We start from the raw sequence: 24,226 nt of genomic DNA, 5'->3' as shown, positions 1-24,226 counted from the left end.
TTAAGACTCTTTGGTCCAGAAAGATTCACAGAAATTTTCCTTGATGTCATTTTCCTAAAAAAACACATAAATTAGTAAATAAAAAAACATATTAACTTAAATTAACAACAAAAATATACCATAATTTTTTTATTTGTATAACCAGAATTGCCCAGCCACCTCTAACAGGCAGGCGGGTCGATGGGCGAGCGGGAGGTCAGGTGAGGGATAATGAGACTAAGTGCACAATTAGGCAAGTATGGGCAAGCCCCTACCCATACGCCCCCCACAACCCCCTGACGACTACATTGAAGCTCCGGCCCCATTAACTTATTCCTCTCACGAGAGATCTCTTGTCTAGATTCACTACACATTAATAATTAAAGTAACACGCCTGATCCAATCTCCGAAAATGATGATGATGACAAATCCCTCGATATGATTACCAAGTTATTGTACTCCCTGCATCCATCAAATCTGCGTTTTCTCTTTGTTTCGCTCGCCAACTCTGTGTTTCTTCGTGGTCCATCCTTTGCATGCCACGCTAGATGTTTGTTTTCAGCTGAATTTTCTGTTTGAACGAAGCTTCCTAAGCTTCCCCCCCCGGCCCCCCTCCCCTTCCCTCACCCTACCCCCTACCGTCCCCCCACACTCCCGCGCCCCATCCCCCCTCGCCCCCCAAACCCCCGCCCCCCACCATTCCCCAAACCCCCTACACCCCCCAACCTCTCCCCGTGGCCACCCCTCGCCACTGCGCCCACCGCCCCAACCCCCGCCCAACTGTACCCTTCCCCAGCCCCCAGCCACCCCTACCCCCGTGCCCTACCCCTACCCCCCCCTCCTTACACCCTACCCGCGCCCACCCCTACCCCCGCGCCCTACCCCTAGCCCCCCCCCTTCCCGCGCCCTACCCTTACCCCCCCCCCCCAACCCCTACCCTTACCCCACCCCCCTGCCCACCCCCTACCCCCCACCTTACCCCCCCCCTACCCCCCCCCCTTTACCCCAACCCCCTACCCTTAACCCTCCTCCCCACCCCCGCCCACCCCCTACCCCCTACCCCCCGTCCCCACCTTACCCCCTACCCCCTACCCACGCACCCCCCCTTACCCCCTACACCCCCCCATCCCCTACCCCCCCCCGCCCCCCCCACCTTACCCGCTACCCGCGTCGCCCCCCTTACCCCTCCCCCAACCCCCTACAACCCCATCCCCTACCCTTACCGCCACCCCTACCCCCGCTCACCCCTTACCCCCTTCCACCCAGCCCCCCCCCCCGGCCCACCCAGCCCCCCGCTCCCCCTCCTCGGCCCACCCCCGCCCACCCCTCCACCGCCACCTCTTCCTCCCAGCCCACCCATCCACCGCCACTGCCCCCCCCGGCCCACCCATCCACCGCCACCGCCCCCGGCTCACCCCTCCACCGCCACCGCCCCCCCCGCCCACCCCTCCATCGCCACCGGCCACCCTGCCCACACCCTCCACCGCGAATGGATAGGAAAGCGAAGAGGGGTTGAACTTCAACATGCATTTAATGGTTGTTGAAAACACATGATTGCCAGAGATGAGTGCAGGAGAGAGTGTGTTCCTGGATTTTAATGTAGGGTTCTTCGTGAGGGTATTCCTGGATTTTAATTTATGGTCCTTCACTAAATAAAGAAACTGTTCTTCTTAATTCTTTCACAACCACTTTTATGATAGCAAACCTACATTTAGAATTATCTGGTTTTTTCCCTTAAATTTGATGATAAATTTTTACTATATTGCATTATTTCTTTGTTTATGATAATTTCTTACTATGTTACATTATTTCATCGTTTATGTTATATTTTTCAATATAAAAATAAATTTAACATTTTACAAATATTGGGATTATGAAACTTCATAACTTCCCATATAAACAATTCAACAACTTGAAAAATTTGTAAAAATTGTTTTCACTCATGAAGAGCCCACTTTTACCCAAAAAAAAACATGTTAGCATCCTGATACAGAGATATTCCGTGAAAGTTTATTCCTAGGTTTTCCTTTCACAATAATAATGATTTGTCAATTCACTTGTATACATAACAGCTCATGATAACTGTCTTTTAATAAGTGAGTTTTAATAAGTTTGGAAACTCAGGAGTAAGTTGAATCAATAAAGCCACCGTTTTCTTTAATTCTTTCACCACCTCTTTTGTGATATCAAAGAAGCGTTTATCAGATTATTTGAAGTCAGCATTTCACCACAGCCATGGAAGGATGAGATGTCTCACATCCACCTTCTGGTTACTGTCTACTAGAGAAATGGCCATGGCTACCACCTTCTGGTTACTGTCTACTAGAGAAATGGCCATGGCTACTTATCGGTTGGGGCAGTTGGGAATAAATACCAAGTCATTATTGCATAACTTGCAAGTTTTTCTAACTGAATTTAATAGAATTGGAGATTTTAGGAATATTTGAAATTTGACAAAAGCAAAATCAATTGTTTAATGTCTCTTTTGTCTATAAATTTTGGAACTTCTAGAATAAATACAACCGAATAAAGTCATTACTGCATAATCACTGGGAAAGTTCTCTCCATCCCTGTAAAGTACACATTGTAGATGAATTTAACTGTATTGTAGTTTCTGAAATTATTTCCAAATTTGATAGACAAAAACAAAATCAATTATTTGATCTTACTTTTGTATATAGATTTTAGAATATTTTTAAAATCTATAATAAAAATAAAAATAACTGTATTATTTCAAATTTCTTGAATCTATAATCAAATTAAATCCAACTGTTTATTACCTCTAATTTTGCCCAGAGCCTGCTACCTGAAGGTAATGCTCATGGCATATTGATGTCACTTTGGTGAATTTCGGGATAGAAAATTTAAATTTTCATATATCACTACTTTTAATAAATCTAGTTTAGAGTTAGAGATTGTTTCGACTCGTGAAAAAAAATTTCATACTCGACTGTTTGTCGCAATAAAAAAAATTAACTCACGCATGTGCCCAATCTCAATTCTAAAGTCAATGCTTCATTAATGGTTATTGTTCAAACTTGATTTCCTGGTACATGAATTTGAATCTCAATTATGGTTTACCTCGTGGGGCTTCCGCAATACAGATACTGTGGTCTTTTCTTCCCAAATTGCAATCAAATTGCAGGTGCTTAGCCAACCAAGAATCTCATTCCTCATTTATTTGCCTATATAATTGACAGTGGCATTGATGAAGTGAACCAGAAATGGTTAGTGGTCACAAATTTTAGCCCACTTTTCTCCAATTCCATCCCAATCTAGGCTGATGGCTATTCAAACGGGCTGTATATTGGCTTTTTGTAGTAGCTAGTTTCTCTGCCTCAGCTATGATTCTTCATTTAAACAGAGCAACACCTGCTGATTCAACATTTTAAGCGTGCGGGGTAGCAATGAAGAGTGGCTGGCGAGGAACAGAAGCATTCAAATGGATGGGCTTTGTCACTGCCATATGGCTGCAGGTAATCAATGGAACCAACTTCGATTTCTCTGATTATTCCTCGGTTCTGAAGGAAGTATTGGACATCGACCAGGTCCAGCTCAACAATCTTGCAGTGGCCTCAGATCTAGGCAAGGCCCTGGGCTGGTTATCAAGCCTCGCTTCTCTTTATTTGCCTTTGTGGACTGTGCTCCTGATTGCCGGCTGCTTGGGGTTAGTGGGCTATGGAGTCCAGTGGCTATCGCCGGTCTCGAAGATTTCTCCTTTGGCATACTGGCAGGTGGGTGAAAATTGAAATTCATTCATACAGAGAATGAGGCACTGGCCTTAATTGCAATTGCAGTTGAGGCTTATAAAGATTTGCAATTTTATATTAGATTAGGGGATAAACATCATGTATAAAATGGGTTTATCTTGATCTGTTCACCATATGTCTAGACTCTGAGATATATATACAATGGGATGTATATGCGGCTGAGTCCTTATTGTCAGTATATACACAGTAAATATATATTGAACATGGAGTTTTCTATTCATATTTATTTTACATTTTCATTATTAAATGTATAAACACAAATATCGCGCAGAATATATACAGACACTAAGACATCCAGAAATCAAGAAATTGATTTATACTGTAATCAAGAAATCGATTTATCATTTACTGTAATCAAGAAATTGATTTCTTGATTTGATTTTTCTTTGTGCGTGGCAAGCATTTCTTCTCTGTATTTTAGCGGGCAACAACATCTGCTGGTTCAACACAGTATCCTACCTGGTCTGTATTCAAAATTTTGCAAACGAGAGAAGCTTCGCGCTAGGGCTCTCCACCAGTTACGTAGGGTTAAGCGCTGCGGTTTACACCTCCCCCACCCACCCCGCCACCGCCACCGCCCACAGCCCCCCCCGCGCACAACGGCACCCCGGGCTGCCCCGCCCCGCCCGACCGGCGGCGGGTCGATTCCGGGAATCGACCCGCCGCCAGTCGGGCGGGGCGGGGCGGCCCGGGGGTGGCGCTGCCGCGCACAGCGGCACCCCCGGGCCGCCCCGCCCCGCCCGACCAGCGGCGGGTCTATTCCGGGAATCGACCGCCGGCGGGGCAATTCGAGCTTCCTTAATCACGACCTTCTCTACTACTGATTTCACTATCCTCGGCCTTGGGGCATGAATTGGCATAAAAATTTGGAACCAAAGCAGCTTGGGAATACCCATAGGATAATAACAATGATATTACGAAGAAATATGCCTGTGGAAAGCAAATTGGTGAAAGAGCAAGGCAGGAGGAAAAAGTTTTGGCCATGATTGATTTTGAATAATATGAAATGAATTAATCTTCGTATCAACTCACTAAAGAAAGAACAACAAAGCTTGATCTGCTCGATTGATTATGTGGATGAGGTCGGCGGGGCGGGGCGGCCCGGGGGTGGCGCTGCCGCGCACAGTGGCACCCCCGGGCCGCCCCGCCCCGCCCGACCGGCGGCGGGTCGATTCCGGGAATCGACCCGCCGGCGGGGCAATTCGAGCTTCCTTAATCACGACCTTCTCTACTACTGATTTCACTATTTCCTCGGCCTTGGGGCATGAATTGGCATAAAAATTTGGAACCAAAGCAGCTTGGGAATACCCATAGGATAATAACAATGATATTACGAACAAATATGCCTGTGGAAAGCAAATTGGTGAAAGAGCAAGGCAGGAGGAAAAAGTTTTGGCCATGATTGATTCTGAATAATATGAAATGAATTAATCTTCGTATCAACTCACCAAAGAAAGAACAACAAAGCTTGCTCTGCTCGATTGATTATGTGGATGAGGTCCTCAATGTCGACGCGTATTTAAATCAATCACAGCACCTACGTGCAGATAATCTGCCTCGTTCGTTCGTTCGCATTTGTTGTCGGAAGTTCAGTGGAAGAAGACCGTTCAGCTACTCCACAAAAGTCTCTGGAGCATATCGACGCCACAACCAACAGTCTACTGGTGTTGGATGTTGGATGAAAGTGATTTTTTATTTTATTTTTTTCTAATGTCGAAATATCAATAAGGAATCTGCAATTACTTCATGCATCCAACGGGTATGAATCAAAGTTAATGGTTGAAATTGTCAAATGAAAGTTGCGTGCAGAATTTGTTTGTCGTTCGTAGTCAATTATTTTACTATTTTTTTTCTATAAAACTTTAAAATATTCCTAAAATCTACCGTCAAAACTTTAAAATTGCCTGTACTTTTCACCCAATCCAGAATCCAGAAACCATCACAACTATCTGTTGAGAGTCCGTGCCAAATAACTACCGATGTAGTTTTAGCGCGTGACCTCCCGCAGTACATACCAACTAAGCTCAATTATTTTACTATTTTTTTTCTATAAAACTTTAAAATATTCCTAAAATCTACCGTCAAAATTTTAAAATTGCCTGTATTTTTCACCCAATCCAGAAACCATCACAACTATCTGTTGAGAGTCCGTGCCAAATAACTACCGATGTAGTTTTAGCGCGTGACCTCCCGCAGTACATACCAACTAAGCTCAATTATTTTACTATTTTTTTTCTATAAAACTTTAAAATATTCCTAAAATCTACCGTCAAAATTTTAAAATTGCCTGTACTTTTCACCCAATCCAGAAACCATCACAACTATCTGTTGAGAGTCCGTGCCAAATAACTACCGATGTAGTTTTAGCGCGTGACCTCCCGCAGTACATACCAACTAAGCTCAATTATTTTACTATTTTTTTTTCTATAAAACTTTAAAATATTCCTAAAATCTACCGTCAAAATTTTAAAATTGCCTGTACTTTTCACCCAATCCAGAAACCATCACAACTATCTGTTGAGAGTCCATGCCAAATAACTACCGATGTAGTTTTAGCGCGTGACCTCCCGCAGTACATACCAACTAAGCTCAATTATTTTACTATTTTTTTCTATAAAACTTTAAAATATTCCTAAAATCTACTGTCAAAATTTTAAAATTGCCTGTACTTTTCACCCAATCCAGAAACCATCACAACTATCTGTTGAGAGTCCGTGCCAAATAACTACCGATGTAGTTTTAGCGCGTGACCTCTCGCAGTACATACGAACTAAGCTCAATTATTTTACTATTTTTTTTCTATAAAACTTTAAAATATTCCTAAAATCTACCGTCAAAATTTTAAAATTGCCTGTACTTTTCACCCAATCCAGAAACCATCACAACTATCTGTTGAGAGTCCGTGCCAAATAACTACCAATGTAGTTTTAGCGTGTGACCTCCCGCAGTACATACCAACTAAGCTCAATTATTTTACTATTTTTTTTCTATAAAACTTTAAAATATTCCTAAAATCTACCGTCAAAATTTTAAAATTGTCTGTACTTTTCACCCAATCCAGAAACCATCACAACTATCTGTTGAGAGTCCGTGCCAAATAACTACCGATGTAGTTTTAGCGCGTGACCTCCCGCAGTACATACCAACTAAGCTCAATTATTTTACTATTTTTTTCTATAAAACTTTAAAATATTCCTAAAATCTACCGTCAAATTTTTAAAATTGCCTGTACTTTTCACCCAATCCAGAAACCATCACAACTATCTGTTGAGAGTCCGTGCCAAATAACTACCGATGCAGTTTTAGCGCGTGACCTCCCGCAGTACATACCAACTAAGCTCAATTATTTTACTATTTTTTTCTATAAAACTTTAAAATATTCCTAAAATCTACCGTCAAAATTTTAAAATTGCCTGTACTTTTCACCCAATCCAGAAACCATCACAACTATCTGTTGAGAGTCCGTGCCAAATAACTACCGATGTAGTTTTAGCGCGTGACCTCCCGCAGTACATACGAACTAAGCTCAATTATTTTACTATTTTTTTTCTATAAAACTTTAAAATATTCCTAAAATCTACCGTCAAAATTTTAAAATTGCCTGTACTTTTCACCCAATCCAGAAACCATCACAACTATCTGTTGAGAGTCCGTGCCAAATAACTACCGATGTAGTTTTAGCGCGTGACCTCCCGCAGTACATACCAACTAAGCTCAATTATTTTACTATTTTTTTTTCTATAAAACTTTAAAATATTCCTAAAATCTACCGTCAAAATTTTAAAATTGCCTGTACTTTTCACCCAATCCAGAAACCATCACAACTATCTGTTGAGAGTCCGTGCCAAATAACTACCGATGTAGTTTTAGCGCGTGACCTCCCGCAGTACATACCAACTAAGCTCAATTATTTTACTATTTTTTTTTTCTATAAAACTTTAAAATATTCCTAAAATCTACCGTCAAAATTTTAAAATTGCCTGTACTTTTCACCCAATCTAGAAACCATCACAACTATCTGTTGAGAGTCCGTGCCAAATAACTACTGATGTAGTTTTAGCGCGTGACCTCCCGCAGTACATACCAACTAAGCTCAATTATTTTACTATTTTTTTTCTATAAAACTTTAAAATATTCCTAAAATCTACCGTCAAAATTTTAAAATTGCCTGTACTTTTCACCCAATCCAGAAACCATCACAACTATCTGTTGAGAGTCCGTGCCAAATAACTACCGATGTAGTTTTAGCGCGTGACCTCCCGCAGTACATACCAACTAAGCTCAATTATTTTACTATTTTTTTTCTATAAAAATTTAAAATATTCCTAAAATCTACCGTCGAAATTTTAAAATTGCCTGTACTTTTCACCCAATCCAGAAACCATCACAACTATCTGTTGAGAGTCCGTGCCAAATAACTACCGATGTAGTTTTAGCACGTGACCTCCCGCAGTACATACCAACTAAGCTCAATTATTTTACTATTTTTTTTCTATAAAACTTTAAAATATTCCTAAAATCTACCGTCGAAATTTTAAAATTGCCTGTACTTTTCACCCAATCCAGAAACCATCACAACTATCTGTTGAGAGTCCGTGCCAAATAACTACCGATATAGTTTTAGCGCGTGACCTCCCGCAATACATACCAACTAAGCTCAATTATTTTACTATTTTTTTTCTATAAAACTTTAAAATATTCCTAAAATCTACCGTCAAAATTTTAAAATTGCCTGTACTTTTCACCCAATCCAGAAACCATCACAACTATCTGTTGAGAGTCCGTGCCAAATAACTACCGATGTAGTTTTAGCGCGTGACCTCCCGCAGTACATACCAACTAAGCTCAATTATTTTACTATTTTTTTTTTATAAAACTTTAAAATATTCCTAAAATCTACCGTCAAAATTTTAAAATTGCCTGTACTTTTCACCCAATCCAGAAACCATCACAACTATCTGTTGAGAGTCCGTGCCAAATAACTACCGATGTAGTTTTAGCGCGTGACCTCCCGCAGTACATACCAACTAAGCTCAATTATTTTACTATTTTTTTCTATAAAACTTTAAAATATTCCTAAAATCTACCGTCAAAATTTTAAAATTGCCTGTACTTTTCACCCAATCCAGAAACCATCACAACTATCTGTTGAGAGTCCGTGCCAAATAACTACTGATGTGGTTTTAGCGCGTGACCTCCCGCAGTACATACCAACTAAGCTCAATTATTTTACTATTTTTTTTCTATAAAACTTTAAAATATTCCTAAAATCTACCGTCAAAATTTTAAAATTGCCTGTACTTTTCACCCAATCCAGAAACCATCACAACTATCTGTTGAGAGTCTGTGCCAAATAACTACCGATGTAGTTTTAGCGCGTGACCTCCCGCAGTACATACCAACTAAGCTCAATTATTTTACTATTTTTTTCTATAAAACTTTAAAATATTCCTAAAATCTACCGTCAAAATTTTAAAATTGCCTGTACTTTTCACCCAATCCAGAAACCATCACAACTATCTGTTGAGAGTCCGTGCCAAATAACTACCGATGTAGTTTTAGTGCGTGACCTCCCGCAGTACATACCAACTAAGCTCAATTATTTTACTATTTTTTTCTATAAAACTTTAAAATATTCCTAAAATCTACCGTCAAAATTTTAAAATTGCCTGTACTTTTCACCCAATCCAGAAACCATCACAACTATCTGTTGAGAGTCCGTGCCAAATAACTACCGATGTAGTTTTAGCGCGTGACCTCCCGCAGTACATACGAACTAAGCTCAATTATTTTACTATTTTTTTTCTATAAAACTTTAAAATATTCCTAAAATCTACCGTCAAAATTTTAAAATTGCCTGTACTTTTCACCCAATCCAGAAACCATCACAACTATCTGTTGAGAGTCCGTGCCAAATAACTACCGATGTAGTTTTAGCGCGTGACCTCCCGCAGTACATACCAACTAAGCTCAATTATTTTACTATTTTTTTCTATAAAACTTTAAAATATTCCTAAAATCTACCGTCAAAATTTTAAAATTGCCTGTACTTTTCACCCAATCCAGAAACCATCACAACTATCTATTGAGAGTCCGTGCCAAATAACTACCGATGTAGTTTTAGCGCGTGACCTCCCGCAGTACATACCAACTAAGCTAGTTATATGATAGTGATATGATAATTGATTCGTGGACACCAGATATTAAAAACTCCATGTGGGTCACGACGGTTTTACATGTGTTAAAAAACATAAGCCTCTCCCACCAACTCTCTCACAGAGTTAATGATCTGACTTCTGATCATTATTGATAACGCATCGTACCTAATACCTGCTCCTGTGCACTCGTACCAGTCGATAACACCAGTTTCCGTCGGTTACAAGGTCAATATCATTGGAAGCCTGCGAATGAAACGCAAGAAAACAAGCATCCATGGGTGAAGCTTTACTTCGACTTCCTGTACCATGAACCAGTGAGTTGGTGTGTATATCAATGGACGTGGCCGTTCCAAGGTGAAGCTTCAACTTTCTGTCGTTATACAGAGATCTATTTTACACATATGCCAATATAGGTATATTTGTTATGGTTGGACTATTTATCCATTTTAATATTTTATTTAGGTATTAATTTTTTTTTAATTGAATGAGATGTGATAGATGAATTTAGTCTAATTTAATTTGAAATTATATTTCAAATGAGATTCCGCTGTGCGCGGGGGGGGGTGGGGGAGAGGGAGGGGTGGGCGGGGAGGGGGTGGTGGCGGTGGAACATAAACTTGATGGAAATTTCACTAACATGTAAAGATGTGGACTGCTACTATTGAGAAACTAGAAAATATAAGTTATAAAGAATGGATCAAGATGGATATTAGAGCATGATCTCTAATCCACCTTTACTCTGTATATTATATGTTATTTTTAATGTCCTTAAAACCCTATCCGTGCAGGAGATTTAATGAAGGTAATTTTTTTTTCAATTCATTAACAATTTGTCGCCAAGAAGAAAGCATTTAAATGCATTTATGAAACATTTGCTTTACATTAGAGATTATTGGAGTTTGGGTGATCAATTTGTTGTCCTTGTTATATGCTAGAATTGCAGGACAATTTGGTAAGAGCTACAGGTGGATCTTGTGGAATTGTCTTGTATGGAATAATCCCAAGATTGAAAGTATAATGGGATAGTTTTTGCGTTATTAAATAATATAATTACCAAAAGAATTTTCTTTAGATCAAGATGCATTATAGATAAAAAAAAACAATGTATTTTACTGTAGATTCAATTCCAAGGGATGATTATCTTATAGGAAAAGAAAATTTGAAGTGGCTTGCTAGAAGTGCAACCGAAAAAGGAATATAAAAAATGATTGAATTATTTATAAGGGAAATAAAAAATGTGATATCATTGTCGCTCTCTTGAAGGATGAGGAAAAAATGGGTATGTATTTTACTAGCTCTTCATTATTTAATCAAGCCTACAATGACAGGAGGTTTATAGGTTTTGGACGATTATTTGCGTTGTAGTTTGAGAACTCTAAATAGTTGGATGGAGGAAAGATATTATTGGAAGATGACAAAGCCTATAATGGGACTTACCAGTAAAACCCATGTGGTGAAATTTCTTATGGAGATGCACAGATATGCTATCCATCAACCCTTCTACCATATATGAATGTTAAGACATTGATATTATGTGTGATATAGAACAATCATTTGCACTATTCTTGGCACTTTTGACCTTGGCCTTGACCATGATCCAACACTGAACCTTACCTAGTGAAGTGCATTTGATCTCGAGGAGGCCAATTGCATTTTCCCTAGTGCTACTATCTGAATCATCAACATGGATGCAATATCTATGTGTTAGTTATAAAATCAATTATTCTTGCAACATGCAATTAGTAAACATTATTTTAATTTGGTTTTCCTATCAAAAATATGGAATTTAAGAAGTAACTTGGAGAGATAAAATCATAGGTAATTAGGAAAAATAGGTAACGATAGTGGTGAGAAAGGAGCATAAATAATGAAAATAGAGGAATTAATAGTGAGAAAGCTTCCAAATGGAGACCCAATTGTGTCATGGAATAGAAAGAAAAATATGCCACAATGCTTCTAGTGTTCAAGAAAAGAACATGGAAGAATCTCTTGTAGTATATGTTTAGGGTTCATTAGATTATTAGAAGATGTGACATAGTACTAAATCCCATGATGAAGTGTTGCGATAGTCAAATATAAATACATATTTTCAAGGATTCTATATTCAATGGAAAAAAGGATGGATTGATGAGACAATATTTTTAGCTATAGTAGATAAACACATATGAATGAATTACATACTAAGCTATACCTCACAAAATTGGTTACTTCTCATTGATTCCAATGAGGATGCATAAATATATCTAAAATTCTTATAGACAAATCTTTAGGAAATATCACGACTAGATCAATGTATAACTAATTCAATTAAGATCTTTTAGAGATTTCTACAATAATTGATTCTAGATATACACTATATCTAACTAACATAGTTATACAACTTCTTACAACTAGTAAGTGTAATTACAAAATTCCAACACTTCCCCTTGGTTACGACCATTAACAACTCTAGCACTAGCTATTTGGAAATACCTCTATGGCCTTACAATTCTTACAAAATTAACAACATGATAGATTGGTGGTTTAAGTCTTATCTACGAATACAACACTTAAGATTAAATTCAATTTCATCATCCACATGTTTATCTACATAGGGGGAATTTCTTTCTTCACAATGCTCATGCTCTACATCTCTTATAGAGTCATTTTCTTTAAGATACTTCTATGCAATTTTTAGGAAAATTGTAGTTTCCATTCCTTGTTGATATTCTTTCACTTCAATAGGATCTTCCACAATTTCTGGAATGTTAAAATCTTATACTTAGTTTGTTATAACAATATGATAACAATCACTTCGTCAACAATTACAATGCTCTATGACTTAGCACAATGTTTATGGGTGTTGCTCCCTCTTTCATTATATTTCATCAATAAACTATCCCAAGTTTCATTGGACTTGAATACTCCCATGATTTTGAGATGAATGATTTCATCTAAGCCTTATAAAATGAGAGCCAATACTACTGCATCTTCTTTTTTCTATGAGTTGATCCTTCTAATCTTGAATCATGGTCATATATGGGTTGCTTCTTATTCATATCATAGGTTTCTTTGGCTTGCCCTTAACAATATCATGGGTTCTCTATGGGTTACCCTCAACCAATTCCCCTTACCTATAACTTTCATCGATTTACACTTAACCTTACATCATCAATGGTTTTCATCAATTCACACCTAACCATTACAATATTTGTTTGGATTATCATGAACCATGACAACTTTGGCCTAAACATGGGAATTCTTCACAACTTTAGAAGATCAAATAGTTCATGGATTTTTTTCACCTGGAAGCTTTTGAGGTAGGTCATATGATTTTTCTATGTAGAATCTTTTCAAAATAAACATTACACCATTCATACATACTTATCTATCGACAATGTACCTGTATCTAAGGATTTGACATTTGTGTTTTCCATCATGTGGGATGATCATGATTGATTAAACCATAAATATTGCAAGGATGAAAATTCCAACTCTTAGCTTGTACATGTCTTATTATTACACAATGACTACAATGTTGCTATTACTTTTGAATATTTTTGTTGCACTACTAGTTATAAATATTTCATATTTTTTCAATCTCTATGCTTTATCAAACATAGTATCTGCAATGTTTGTGTCAACTTCATAACCAAAACCTTTATTGCTGCGCCTTATACATATTTATATGGAATTCTCGATTCCTTGCCCATTTATCAAAACCTATTTTTCATGAGTTTGGACCCATGTCCTTTTACATCCATTTCAAAACAACCAATTCATCATTTTCAATAGGTTTGTTAGGATATTCCGACACATAGGATATAGTTAAGTTCAACTTGGTCTAGCATAGAGTTAGGTTAGAGTTAGGTAAAGTGTGTTTCTTTACCGTTGTACATTTTGTAACTTACAATCCGACGGTCACGATATGTAGTGATCCGACGGTTCACTCTCACCTCGGTATTACCGACACTTGATCCGTGGCTTGACACCCGATTGGTCCATGAGTTCTATTTAAAGCGCATGGAGGGTCATTTTTCGGGTAATCCGTGCATGAGAGAAGCTTATGTAAATTTTCATTCTTTGATTAATAAATTGCCTGTAGTACCCACGTTGGGACACGCCGTGGACTGTTTCCCTCCTTGCACTCTGAGGGTTTTAACCACGTCAAAAATACTGGTGTATTGATTTGAGATCTGGTTGTGAGCGGTGTCCTTTTGGTATTCTTTCTGTGGAACTTACCCTGTAAATTCCTACATGGTATCGGAGCTATTTGAGGGCCGCGTCCGTTGGTGATCCAAATCTGAAGCCGGTAGAACTGCATGCGGCTGTCGTTTCCTAGATCTGTTGTTTTTGACTGCTTTCGGGCCGAGAGGACTGCTCTGTTGCGTTCGGAGCATCTGTTCTAGTGAGGAACCCCTTTCGTTTCATGCGAAAAGGTTTCCGGTAGCCCTAGCTGCGTCATTTTTCAGATCGGGAGGTATACAGTGTTTTTTTTGCAGTTTACTGTTAATTTCTCTCTGCTTATTTCGGTCTCAGTTTATTTAGCCTTTTTTTTTAACCGGATCTATACCTTTCATTTCTGCGTATGCTCTTTGCCCTGCGACTCTGTGCGATCTGGGCAAATCAGAAACAGAAAGGAAGGATTTTTCTCATGCGTATGCTCTTTTCCCTGCACCTTAGTGTGATCTCGGAAAATCAGAAACATTGAGAAAAATATTTAGTTTTTCGGCTAAAGCTAACCTTGAGATTTTTTTTAAATTTCTAGTTTTTTGGCTAAAGCTAACTTCGAGCCGCAAGGTTCGTTTTTCTTTGCATATTCGTGTTGGGTTTTGTGTTTTGTGTTTTGTAGGGAAAAAGAGCTTTCTCAAGGCAAGCACGCAAACCGAGGCCCCCCCCCCCTCTCTCTCTCTCTCTCTCTCAAATTTTTTGTATAGATCAATTGGTTCAAAGCTATTTTTAGAGAGTAGAGGTCTTGGGTTCAAGTCTCCATTTTGTGGGGGCGGATTTTTTCATTCCCGCACATTCGCGCACTTTGCCGGCAACGTCAACAATTTTTTTTCAAAAAGCCATAACTTCTTCATCCGGAAGCCTTTTTCAGAGCCGTTTTTTTTAAAACCGCCTATTTTTTCGAGATCTATCCATTGGAACACTTACTTTCAGCATCTTCAGCTTCAGTTTTTAAAAAAAAAATGGAAAGTCCATGCCAAGTCATTCTTGACAGCACTAACTACTTCCAATGGGTAGAATACATGGAAGATTTACTTAGAAGTAAAGGTCTCTTCAGAATAGCCACAAACCAAGAGAAGAAACCAAAAGATGAAGACAAGGCGGCAAAATGGGAAAATAGACAAGATCAAGCACGTGGTTTGATAGGGATGTCTATTTCTCCTGATCTTAGATTCCACATTGCAGAACTTGAGACTCCTCATGAAGCATTAGAAAAACTTGCTAAAGTTTTTGGGATTAAAAATGAAATTAGAGCCCATCAACTTGAAAATGAGCTGCTTACTTTGGATCCTAATAATTTTTCTTGCATTGAAGATTTCTTGTCCAAATTCAAGACCCTTAGATATCTCTTGGAAGGTGTTAAAGTTAAGAAAGAAGATGGTAACCTTATTTATTCCATCCTTACTAAGTTGGGACCAGCCTACTCTGTATTTGTTTCCACTTTCCATTCTACAAGGGAAGCTTTCATTTGTCAAGGACAAGACTACAAGGCCCCTTCCTTTGACTCCTTTTGTGATTCCTTAATAAGAGAACAAGAAAAACTCTTACACCTTGGTCTTCTTAATCTTGGAAACTCTTCCACGAAAGCGTTAGCCGCCCAGCAGCAACCAAATTCAAAGAATCCTAAGAAGTCATATCCTCAAAAGAATGGTCCTAAACCATCTCAGCCTCAAAATGAAAGATCATTTCAGCAAAATGATAAGACCAATAAAAACAAATGGAAGAAGACTGATAGACATTGTAACTTTTGTAATCGAGATGGCCACTTAGAATCTAAATGCTTTAAGAAGATGGAAGCCTTGGAAGCCGCAATGAAGAAACATAACATCCATCTGGAGCCTACTTCAACTTCAACTTCCGGAACGGCACTTTCTGCATGTCATCGTCAATCATCTCAGTCTGGTTATGCATTAAATGTATCTTCTTCTTCTTCTCATTCTCATGAGTGGCTCATTGATTCTGGAGCCTCTTGTCACATGGCCAAAAACCAAGCCATGTTTTCTTCTTTAAATGATTGTAACACCAAAAATATATATATTGGTGATGATAGATCTCTTAATGTTGTAGGGACTGGAACTGTTCATCTAGACAATGGTCAGTTCAATGATGTATTATGTGTTCCAAACTTATCCTGCAACCTTCTATCTGTCTATCAGATAACTCATTCAGGTGAAGGTAAAATTGTTGAATTTTCACCTCATGATGTTGTAATCAAGGATCTAAAAGATCCTAAACAGATTCTAGCTACTGGTCTTGCTGATGATTCCAAAAGGTTGTATAAGTTTCACAACTTTGGGTCATCCCATCTTCCCTCAGTATTTGTTGCTCATAATGATGAAGTGAGCAAACTTTGGCATGAGCGATTTGGTCACTTAAACTATCGCTCCCTTCAGCATCTATGTAAAGAAAATATGGTGACAGGTCTTCCTATGGTATCTTGCAAAGATGGTGTTTGTTCCGGATGTGTACTCGGAAAACATCATCGGGACAGTTTTGACAAACGTGCCTCTTGGCACGCCTCAGCCCCTTTACAGCTTGTGCACAGTGATTTATGTGGTCCTCTTCCTGTTGCTTCATTCTCTGGCTGCAAGTACTTCTTAACTTTCATTGATGATTTCTCCAGACGCACTTGGGTATACTTCTTAAAACTCAAGAGCGAAGTATTTAACACTTTTTTGGCCTTCAAAGCATTTGTTGAAAAACAATCTGGACATCAAATTCTTAAGCTAAGAACTGATAATGGTGGAGAATATGTTAAAAACGCATTCATCAACTTTTGCACCGAAAATGGAATTCAAATGCAACATACTGTTCCATACACTCCACAACAAAATGGTGTAGCTGAAAGGAAAAATCGCACCTTAAAGGAAATGGCTAATTGTATGCTGCAATCTAAAGGACTCAGTCTTAGTTTTTGGGCCGAAGCAATTAATTGTGCAAATTATATAATCAATCGCACTCCTACTAAGGTTCTAGAGAATATCACTCCAGAAGAAGCTTGGAGTTCCATTAAACCAGATGTAAGTCACTTTCGTGTGTTTGGAAGTGAAGCATGGGCCCATATTCCAGATGAAAAGCATAAAGCTTTAGAACCTAAGAGTGAGAAATGTACTTTTGTTGGATATTCTGAAGATGTAAAAGGTTATAGACTTATTCCATTTAAGTCCAAAAATGTTATCATTAGAAGAGATGTAAAATTTGATGAAAATAAATCGGCCTGCGAGCCTAGTCCGGCGGATGTGCCACCTCTTCCTATCTCTTCTATCTTTGAAAACATTTCTTCTTCTGATGATGAAAGCGAGGATGATAATCCTCCCCCACCTTCTCAGGATCCTCAACTTCCAAGATGGGTCCGTGCTACTCGGGATGCAGCAGGTGATCTTGCCGGTGATCCTACAGATCAGCGACGTACACGTTCTCAGTTTGAAAGAGCCTCTTCTTTACTGGCTCAAGCTCCAGTAAATCATGATCCTGACACTTTTGCAGAAGCTTCAGGCCATCCACATTGGGAAGCAGCTATGAATGAAGAATATCATTCATTGATGACAAATGATACATGGGATCTTGTTCCTCTACCAAAGGGACGCAAACTTGTTAGATGCAAATGGGTTTACAGAACCAAGTATGGACCAGATGGGAAAGTTGATAAACATAAAGCTCGTCTAGTTGCTAAGGGCTTTTCACAGGTTGAAGGCATTGACTACACTGAAACCTTCTCTCCAGTTGCCAAAATGAACTCTATCCGCCTTGTTCTTTCCCTTGCTGCCTCTTTAAAATGGGAAGTCCATCAAATGGATGTTAAATCTGCCTTCTTGCATGGGGACTTGCAGGAAGAAATCTATATGGAACAACCCATTGGCTTCATACAAACAGACTCCAGCCTTGTTTGTCGACTTAAGAAATCCCTTTATGGCCTCAAGCAAGCTCCTCGGGCTTGGTATGCCAAAATGGATAGCTTTCTTTTAGAATCTGGCTTTTCTAGGTGTCATTCTGACAATACTGTCTACACCAAGAAAGTGGGCAACTCTCTTATCATCCTTGTTCTTTATGTTGATGATCTTATTCTTACTGGTAGTGATCCCAACCTTATAAACCATGTGAAGTCCAGCCTTAAAAAGAAATTTGAAATGACAGACTTAGGACACTTACACTATTTTCTCGGTCTTCAAGTCTTGCAATCCCAAGAGGGTATTTTCCTTTCCCAGTCCAAGTATGCTTGTGATATTCTTCGTCATTTTCACATGGAAGACTGTAAGCCAGCCCCTTCTCCCTTTCAGTCTGGAGTCAAACTTTCAGTCTCTTGTACTTCTCCTGAAGTTGATGCTACCTTATACCGTCAACTTGTCGGAAAACTCTTGTATTTAACCCATACTCGTCCTGATCTTTCCTTTGCTGTTGGCCTTGTTGCTCGTTTTATGCAAAACCCCCGTGAAAGTCATTGGAAAGCAGCTAAAAGAATACTTCGTTATGTTCGAGGTACAGTACAGTTTGGGATTCATTACAGTGCCAAAGCAGCTCCTCTGTTAGTTGGTTTCACTGATTCTGATTGGGCTGGTGACCTTGATGATCGGAAGTCTACTGCCGGTTATGTCTTCACTCTTGGTTCAGGACCTATTACATGGGCTTGTAAGAAACAGGCTGCCATTTCTCTTTCGTCAGCAGAAGCAGAGTATCGTGGTGCCGTGGAAGCTAGTAAGGAAGCCTTGTGGCTTCGTCAGATCCTATCAGAGTTTGGCTTTGAGCAGCAGCATCCAACCACACTTTGGTGTGATAATCAAAGTGCCATTCAGCTATGCAAAGATCCAGTCCAGCATCAGCGCAGCAAACACATTGAACTACACATGCACTTCATCAGAAAGCTCATTCATGACCATGTTCTTGAAGTGCAATATTGTCCAACAGATGATCAGGTTGCAGACATCTTCACAAAGGCTCTCACAGAGGCGAAGTTCACTAAACTTCGATATATGCTTGGAGTTCAGGAAGTTGTCACTAAGGGGGGATAGGCTCTAGTGCCTCCTTCCTTCTCCTATTGTGTCATATTTGTAAATCCTTCAATCCTATCCCAAGTTGTTCTTAAGGGGGGATGTTAGGATATTCCGACACATAGGATATAGTTAAGTTCAACTTGGTCTAGTATAGAGTTAGGTAAAGTGTGTTTCTTTACCGTTGTACATTTTGTAACTTACAATCCGACGGTCACGATATGTAGTGATCCGACGGTTCACTCTCACCTCGGTATTACCGACACTTGATCCGTGGCTTGACACCCGATTGGTCCATGAGTTCTATTTAAAGCGCATGGAGGGTCATTGTTCGGGTAATCCGTGCATGAGAGAAGCTTATGTAAATTTTCATTCTTTGATTAATAAATTGCCTGTAGTACCCACGTTGGGACAGGCCGTGGACTGTTTCCCTCCTTGCACTCTGAGGGTTTTAACCACGTCAAAAATACTGGTGTATTGATTTGAGATCTGGTTGTGAGCGGTGTCCTTTTGGTATTCTTTCTGTGGAACTTACCCTGTAAATTCCTACAACACCTTTAGAAATATCACCGACCATCATTCTAAGTCTCATAGTGTAACGGAGATACATGTATGTCATCTTTATTAGCATCAACTAACCCCTATTTTGAGCCACTTTCATGCAAAACAAAAACACTAAACACTTACCTCTTTTATGACATTTTTTTACTATCAAGATCCCTAGGGTGGGGGGGGGGGGGGGGGGGGGGGAGAGGGGTGTAGGGGTAGGGCGGGGGGGTAAGGGGGGTGCAGGGGGGGTGGTGGGGGAGGTGGGTAGGGTAGGGGGGGGGGGGGGGGGGGGGGGGGGGGTAAGGGGTAGGGCAGGAGGGGGGGTGTCACGCCCCTACATCTGCGGTGATCTTCCAACCGCTTGTAGCGAGGTGCGGCACCACCGAGCGCTTTCTTTTTAACAATACTAACACCCGTGTACTACGCCTACTTCAACATAAACATACTTTAACTTATGTTTTCTTGCAACCAAGTAAAGAGTTATCCTTTATACTTTAAAGAAGATCATTCTCAACCATTAACCATGAACAATAAACCGAGAACAATACACAAGTATAAAGGGAGGGGCAACTCTTGGTAAAGTCTGCCCAACAATGTATTATAACAGCTTCTTCAATTTTACAACACAAGTGTGCTTGACAAACTTCAAGCCAACACTTAGAATAATTTTACAACAGGCATAGAACAGCCTTGTACAGCATCACATGCACCCTTGCACGAAGAAGAATGCCCACCCGGGCCACCTATCTACTTTGTCAAGTCCTGCACACGATCTGCACCTCGGCACACTTGCCTCACCCAAACCGGCACTTAGAAACCCAAGTCTGCACTCACAACCGAACTCCGGCACCTCAAACCGCAAGAATACACCTACCTCGCATTTGGGCTGAAGCACGCATGAGATATGCGTCTTCCCTTCCAAACTGCGCAGGTATTTACCCCTTATGCTTAAGAGATGTGAGCGAAGTTGCTTGGTGCAAATGAGCTCCAAGTTTGTTTCTTTATACACACTTCAACGTGCATTTACAAAGGGGTGGTCAGCCCCATGGCCGACCTTCATACGCCCACTAACTTGTGCTTACAACGTTCCTCCACACGTCGGCTTGTAGCTGCCCAAGTCGTGGTATAAGTGTGCGTTCTCACACTTGGTCTTTTTTTATGTGCCTCGTAACGTCGCATTTTATTGTCGCATTTCTGTCGTAACCTCGTCGCACAACCGCAGCCTCGTCGCACTCTGCCCGCCCGCGCGCCCACGCGCCCGTCCGCGTGCCCGACCCGCCTTCGTGCACGATGCGCCCGGCGCTCCGCAGCTCGGAGGCCTTACAGGGGGGGTAGGGTAGGGGGTGGCAGGGGGTTGGTGGGGGGGGTGGCAGGGGGGGGTAAGGGTAGGGGGAAAGGGGGGTGGGGGGGGTAAGGGTAGGGGGTGGGAGGGGGGCAGGGGGAGCGGGGGGGCGGCCGGGGGGGCAGGGGGGTAGGGGTTGGGGGGGGGGGGTAAGGTAAGGGTAGGGGGGTGGCGGGGGGTGGGGGGTAAGGTAAGGGTAGGGGGTAGGGGTAAGGGTAGGGTGGAGGGGGGTAGGGCGCGAGGCCCATGGGGCCGGCGTTAAGGAAGGGGGGGAGGAGTTGAGATTGGAGGGGAATGGGAGTTAGGGGGTGGGCTTATGGGGAGGAGAGTTGTGGGGTAGGGAAGGAAGAGTTGGGGAAATGGTGCATGGGTGGGTGAGTTGGGGGTAGCAAGGGCTGGCGCATGGGTAGGGCAGAAGGGGGAAGAGGGCATGGGTGAATGGGAAAGATCAGTAATGGGTTGGGGGAAGGGGGCACGACGACGGCTTACCCACGGTTATTGGGTGATTGAGTTTGAATAATTGTTTAAGACAGTTTATATAACTGATGTATGCATCGTATCTTCAAATAAAATTAATGTTTTCCATATTTTGTTAAATGAGAAGTTATGAAGCATTTTTATGTTGTTGGATTATGTCTTAAGTATGATAAATTTTATTGTTTAAATATCTACAATGCAATATCAAATTAGAGATATAATGTCTGTTTTATTTAGTATACAAATAAAGACTTTTGAATTCATTCAGTGATATAATTTGTTCATAATGTCATGTTTTTTTAGTTTTATAGTTGAAAAAATTTCAATTTCTTTTGTATCTAGCATGTTGTGGTTGAAAACATGTTAAATTTATACTTAGGAAAGAAAAATGATATTCTACCAGAAACATTAATGTGTTTTTTCCTTAAAATTTAACTTTGTTTGAGACATAAAAAATTGGTTTCATTAGCATTTTTAAAAAAGTTTGAAAATTGACCCTAAAAAAAAATCATTATTCTAGTATCAACACTTTCGTTTTGAAGCTATATTTTGCACGAAAATTTCGTAGTAAATTTCGTAGTCACTGCCATTTTTAAAACACGTTCAAAATTGACACCTAAAAAAGAAAAACATCGTTCCAGTATACACACTTTTCGTTTTTAACACTGTTTTTGATGTTTTTTTGGGGTTTTTTGGCCAGAGTTCCCGTTTTGAGTTTATAGTTCCCGTTTCAAAGTTTACATTGTTTAGTAAGGAAATGTGCCCAAAGACCCAAGAAGACATGGATTATATGTGTAAAGTTCCATATGCATCAGTAGTTGGAAGCTTAATGTATGCAATGGTCTGCACAAGGCCTGATATTGCACATGCAGTGGGAGTTGTAAGCAGGTACATGAATAATCTAGGAAAGGAACATTGGATGGCAGTGAAATGGATTCTCAGATATTTGAAAGGTACCACAAATCAAGCATTATGATTTGGTGGTGCAAACATTTCTCTATAGGGATATGTTGATGCAGATATGGCAGGTGACAGGGATAACAGGAGGAGCACTACAGGATATGTATTTACTGTTGGTGGAACAGCTGTCAGTTGGATTTCAAAAATCCAAAGTGTTGTTGCACTTTCAACAACAGAAGCAGAGTATGTTGCTGCTACAGAGGCTAGTAAAGAAATGATTTGGTTACAAAGGTTTATGGGTGAATTAGGTAAGGAGCATGATATGGGCACGTTATACAGTGATAGCCAAAGTGCCATTCATCTTGCAAATAACTCAGCATTTCATTCTAGGACTAAACACATATAGCTCAAGTACCATTTCATACGATCAGTGTTGGAAGATGGAGAGTTGAAGCTGGAAAAGATACACACTAGCCAGAATCCTGCAGATATGCTAACAAAAGTTGTAACCAGGGAGAAAATGAGAATATGCTCAGTTTCAATTGGTCTTCAAGGATGACGATGAAGATGAGAAACAACCAGGTCCAAAGAGGAGTCATTATCCAACAAATGAAGCAACAGTGGAGTTGCTATAATCATTCTCCAAGTGGGAGATTGTTGTGTGTTGAGCATGATTGTTCAAAGGTCTTTGTTTCAGCCGGATGTATACCCCAGGAAGTCTTGTACACCCCTCCACACGGGGGGGTGTGGGGGGGACTTGTCCCCCCGCGGGGGTCCGGGGGGGCCGATCCCCCCCGACTGGGGGGTCCGGGGGCCAGCGGTCCCCTGGCGGGGGCAGCGCCCCCGAAGCTAAAAACAAATGTAAAATTGCCTTGTAAAAGTATAGTAATTTCTAGTCAATCTGGGTCGTTCATTAGGCGGATAATCTGACGGTAGAACTTATGTTTAGTTTAGGGTTTTTTGCCCTAGAAGGCAACCCCTCTCTTTGTAGGAGGGTATTGTATTTGAGGCTATAAAAACAGATGTGTATTCTGTGAGCGAGAAACAGAGAGGTGAGACTGTGAGAATAAACAGAAGATATTACAACGGATTTGCTGTAGGTTGTGTCTCTTCATTTTGCTGGATAATAGAAAGGAAGGACTGGCTGTTCGGGGTGGACGTAGCCCAAACTGGGTGAACCACGTATATCTGTGTCTCTCTTGTTTTATGCGTTTTCTGTGTTTATATTTCTGCAATATTTTATGTGTTCCATTGCTCCGTAATATATAATTTTCTAACAAAGATGTATCTCCTAGGGTGTTTTCCTACACAAAATGTGCAATTTGCTTATTATGTGCATAGAAAATTTTGCATTCAAACATCAATTCTTTATTGAAGAAAAAATAAAAAAACATGAAAGCACTCAAGGACCAACAACTTTCTGCCACAAGAACTCATCCTAAGGAAAACACAGGTCTTGTTCTTCTTACCACATGAATTCATCCTGTAGAAAAGACATGCAATGATAAACAGATGAATAGAAAATACATGCAATACAGGGCTTGTTCTTCCTACCACATGAACTAAATAAAGAGAAAAAAGTAAAAATAGTTGCAACATAAAATTATTATGTTGATCATATACAAATCAACAGAATCAACTAGTGTTGCTACATCTACTGGTTCCTGTTGGTTCTTTGACTGGATGTGGATATAAAGGTAAATCGATGTCTGTTTAATCAGATATCTTTCAAATCCCCTAGCATCGTCTCTACTAGGTAAGGATTTCAACTTGGGTTAGCTCTTAAATTTGGTGGCATGCCTTCAACCCATTCAGTGGTAAGTGCATTGTCTTACATTCTTATCATTGAAATTTGCT

At 40.2% G+C, this 24,226-nt stretch overlaps 1 protein-coding gene across 1 annotated transcript; it reads left to right on the top strand.

Moving 5' to 3' along the window:
• The first annotated feature begins 3,302 nt into the window (after positions 1-3,302).
• Positions 3,303-4,749, top strand: LOC149145682 (protein NUCLEAR FUSION DEFECTIVE 4-like). The gene is made up of 4 exons (XM_089452532.1): positions 3,303-3,713; positions 3,872-3,935; positions 4,150-4,385; positions 4,648-4,749. The coding sequence occupies exons 1-4, from the start codon at positions 3,387-3,389 to the stop codon at positions 4,747-4,749; spliced, it is 729 nt and encodes a 242-aa protein (XP_089308658.1). The 5' UTR covers positions 3,303-3,386.
• The last annotated feature ends 19,477 nt before the right edge of the window (positions 4,750-24,226 follow it).

Source organism: Pinus tabuliformis, chromosome X (genome assembly GCF_031772625.1).
Source record: "Pinus tabuliformis cultivar Carrire ecotype Pingquan chromosome X, CPIR1, whole genome shotgun sequence".
In the NCBI taxonomy this organism is placed as follows: domain Eukaryota; kingdom Viridiplantae; phylum Streptophyta; class Pinopsida; order Pinales; family Pinaceae; genus Pinus; species Pinus tabuliformis.
This window is presented reverse-complemented; position numbering and strand designations above follow the sequence as displayed.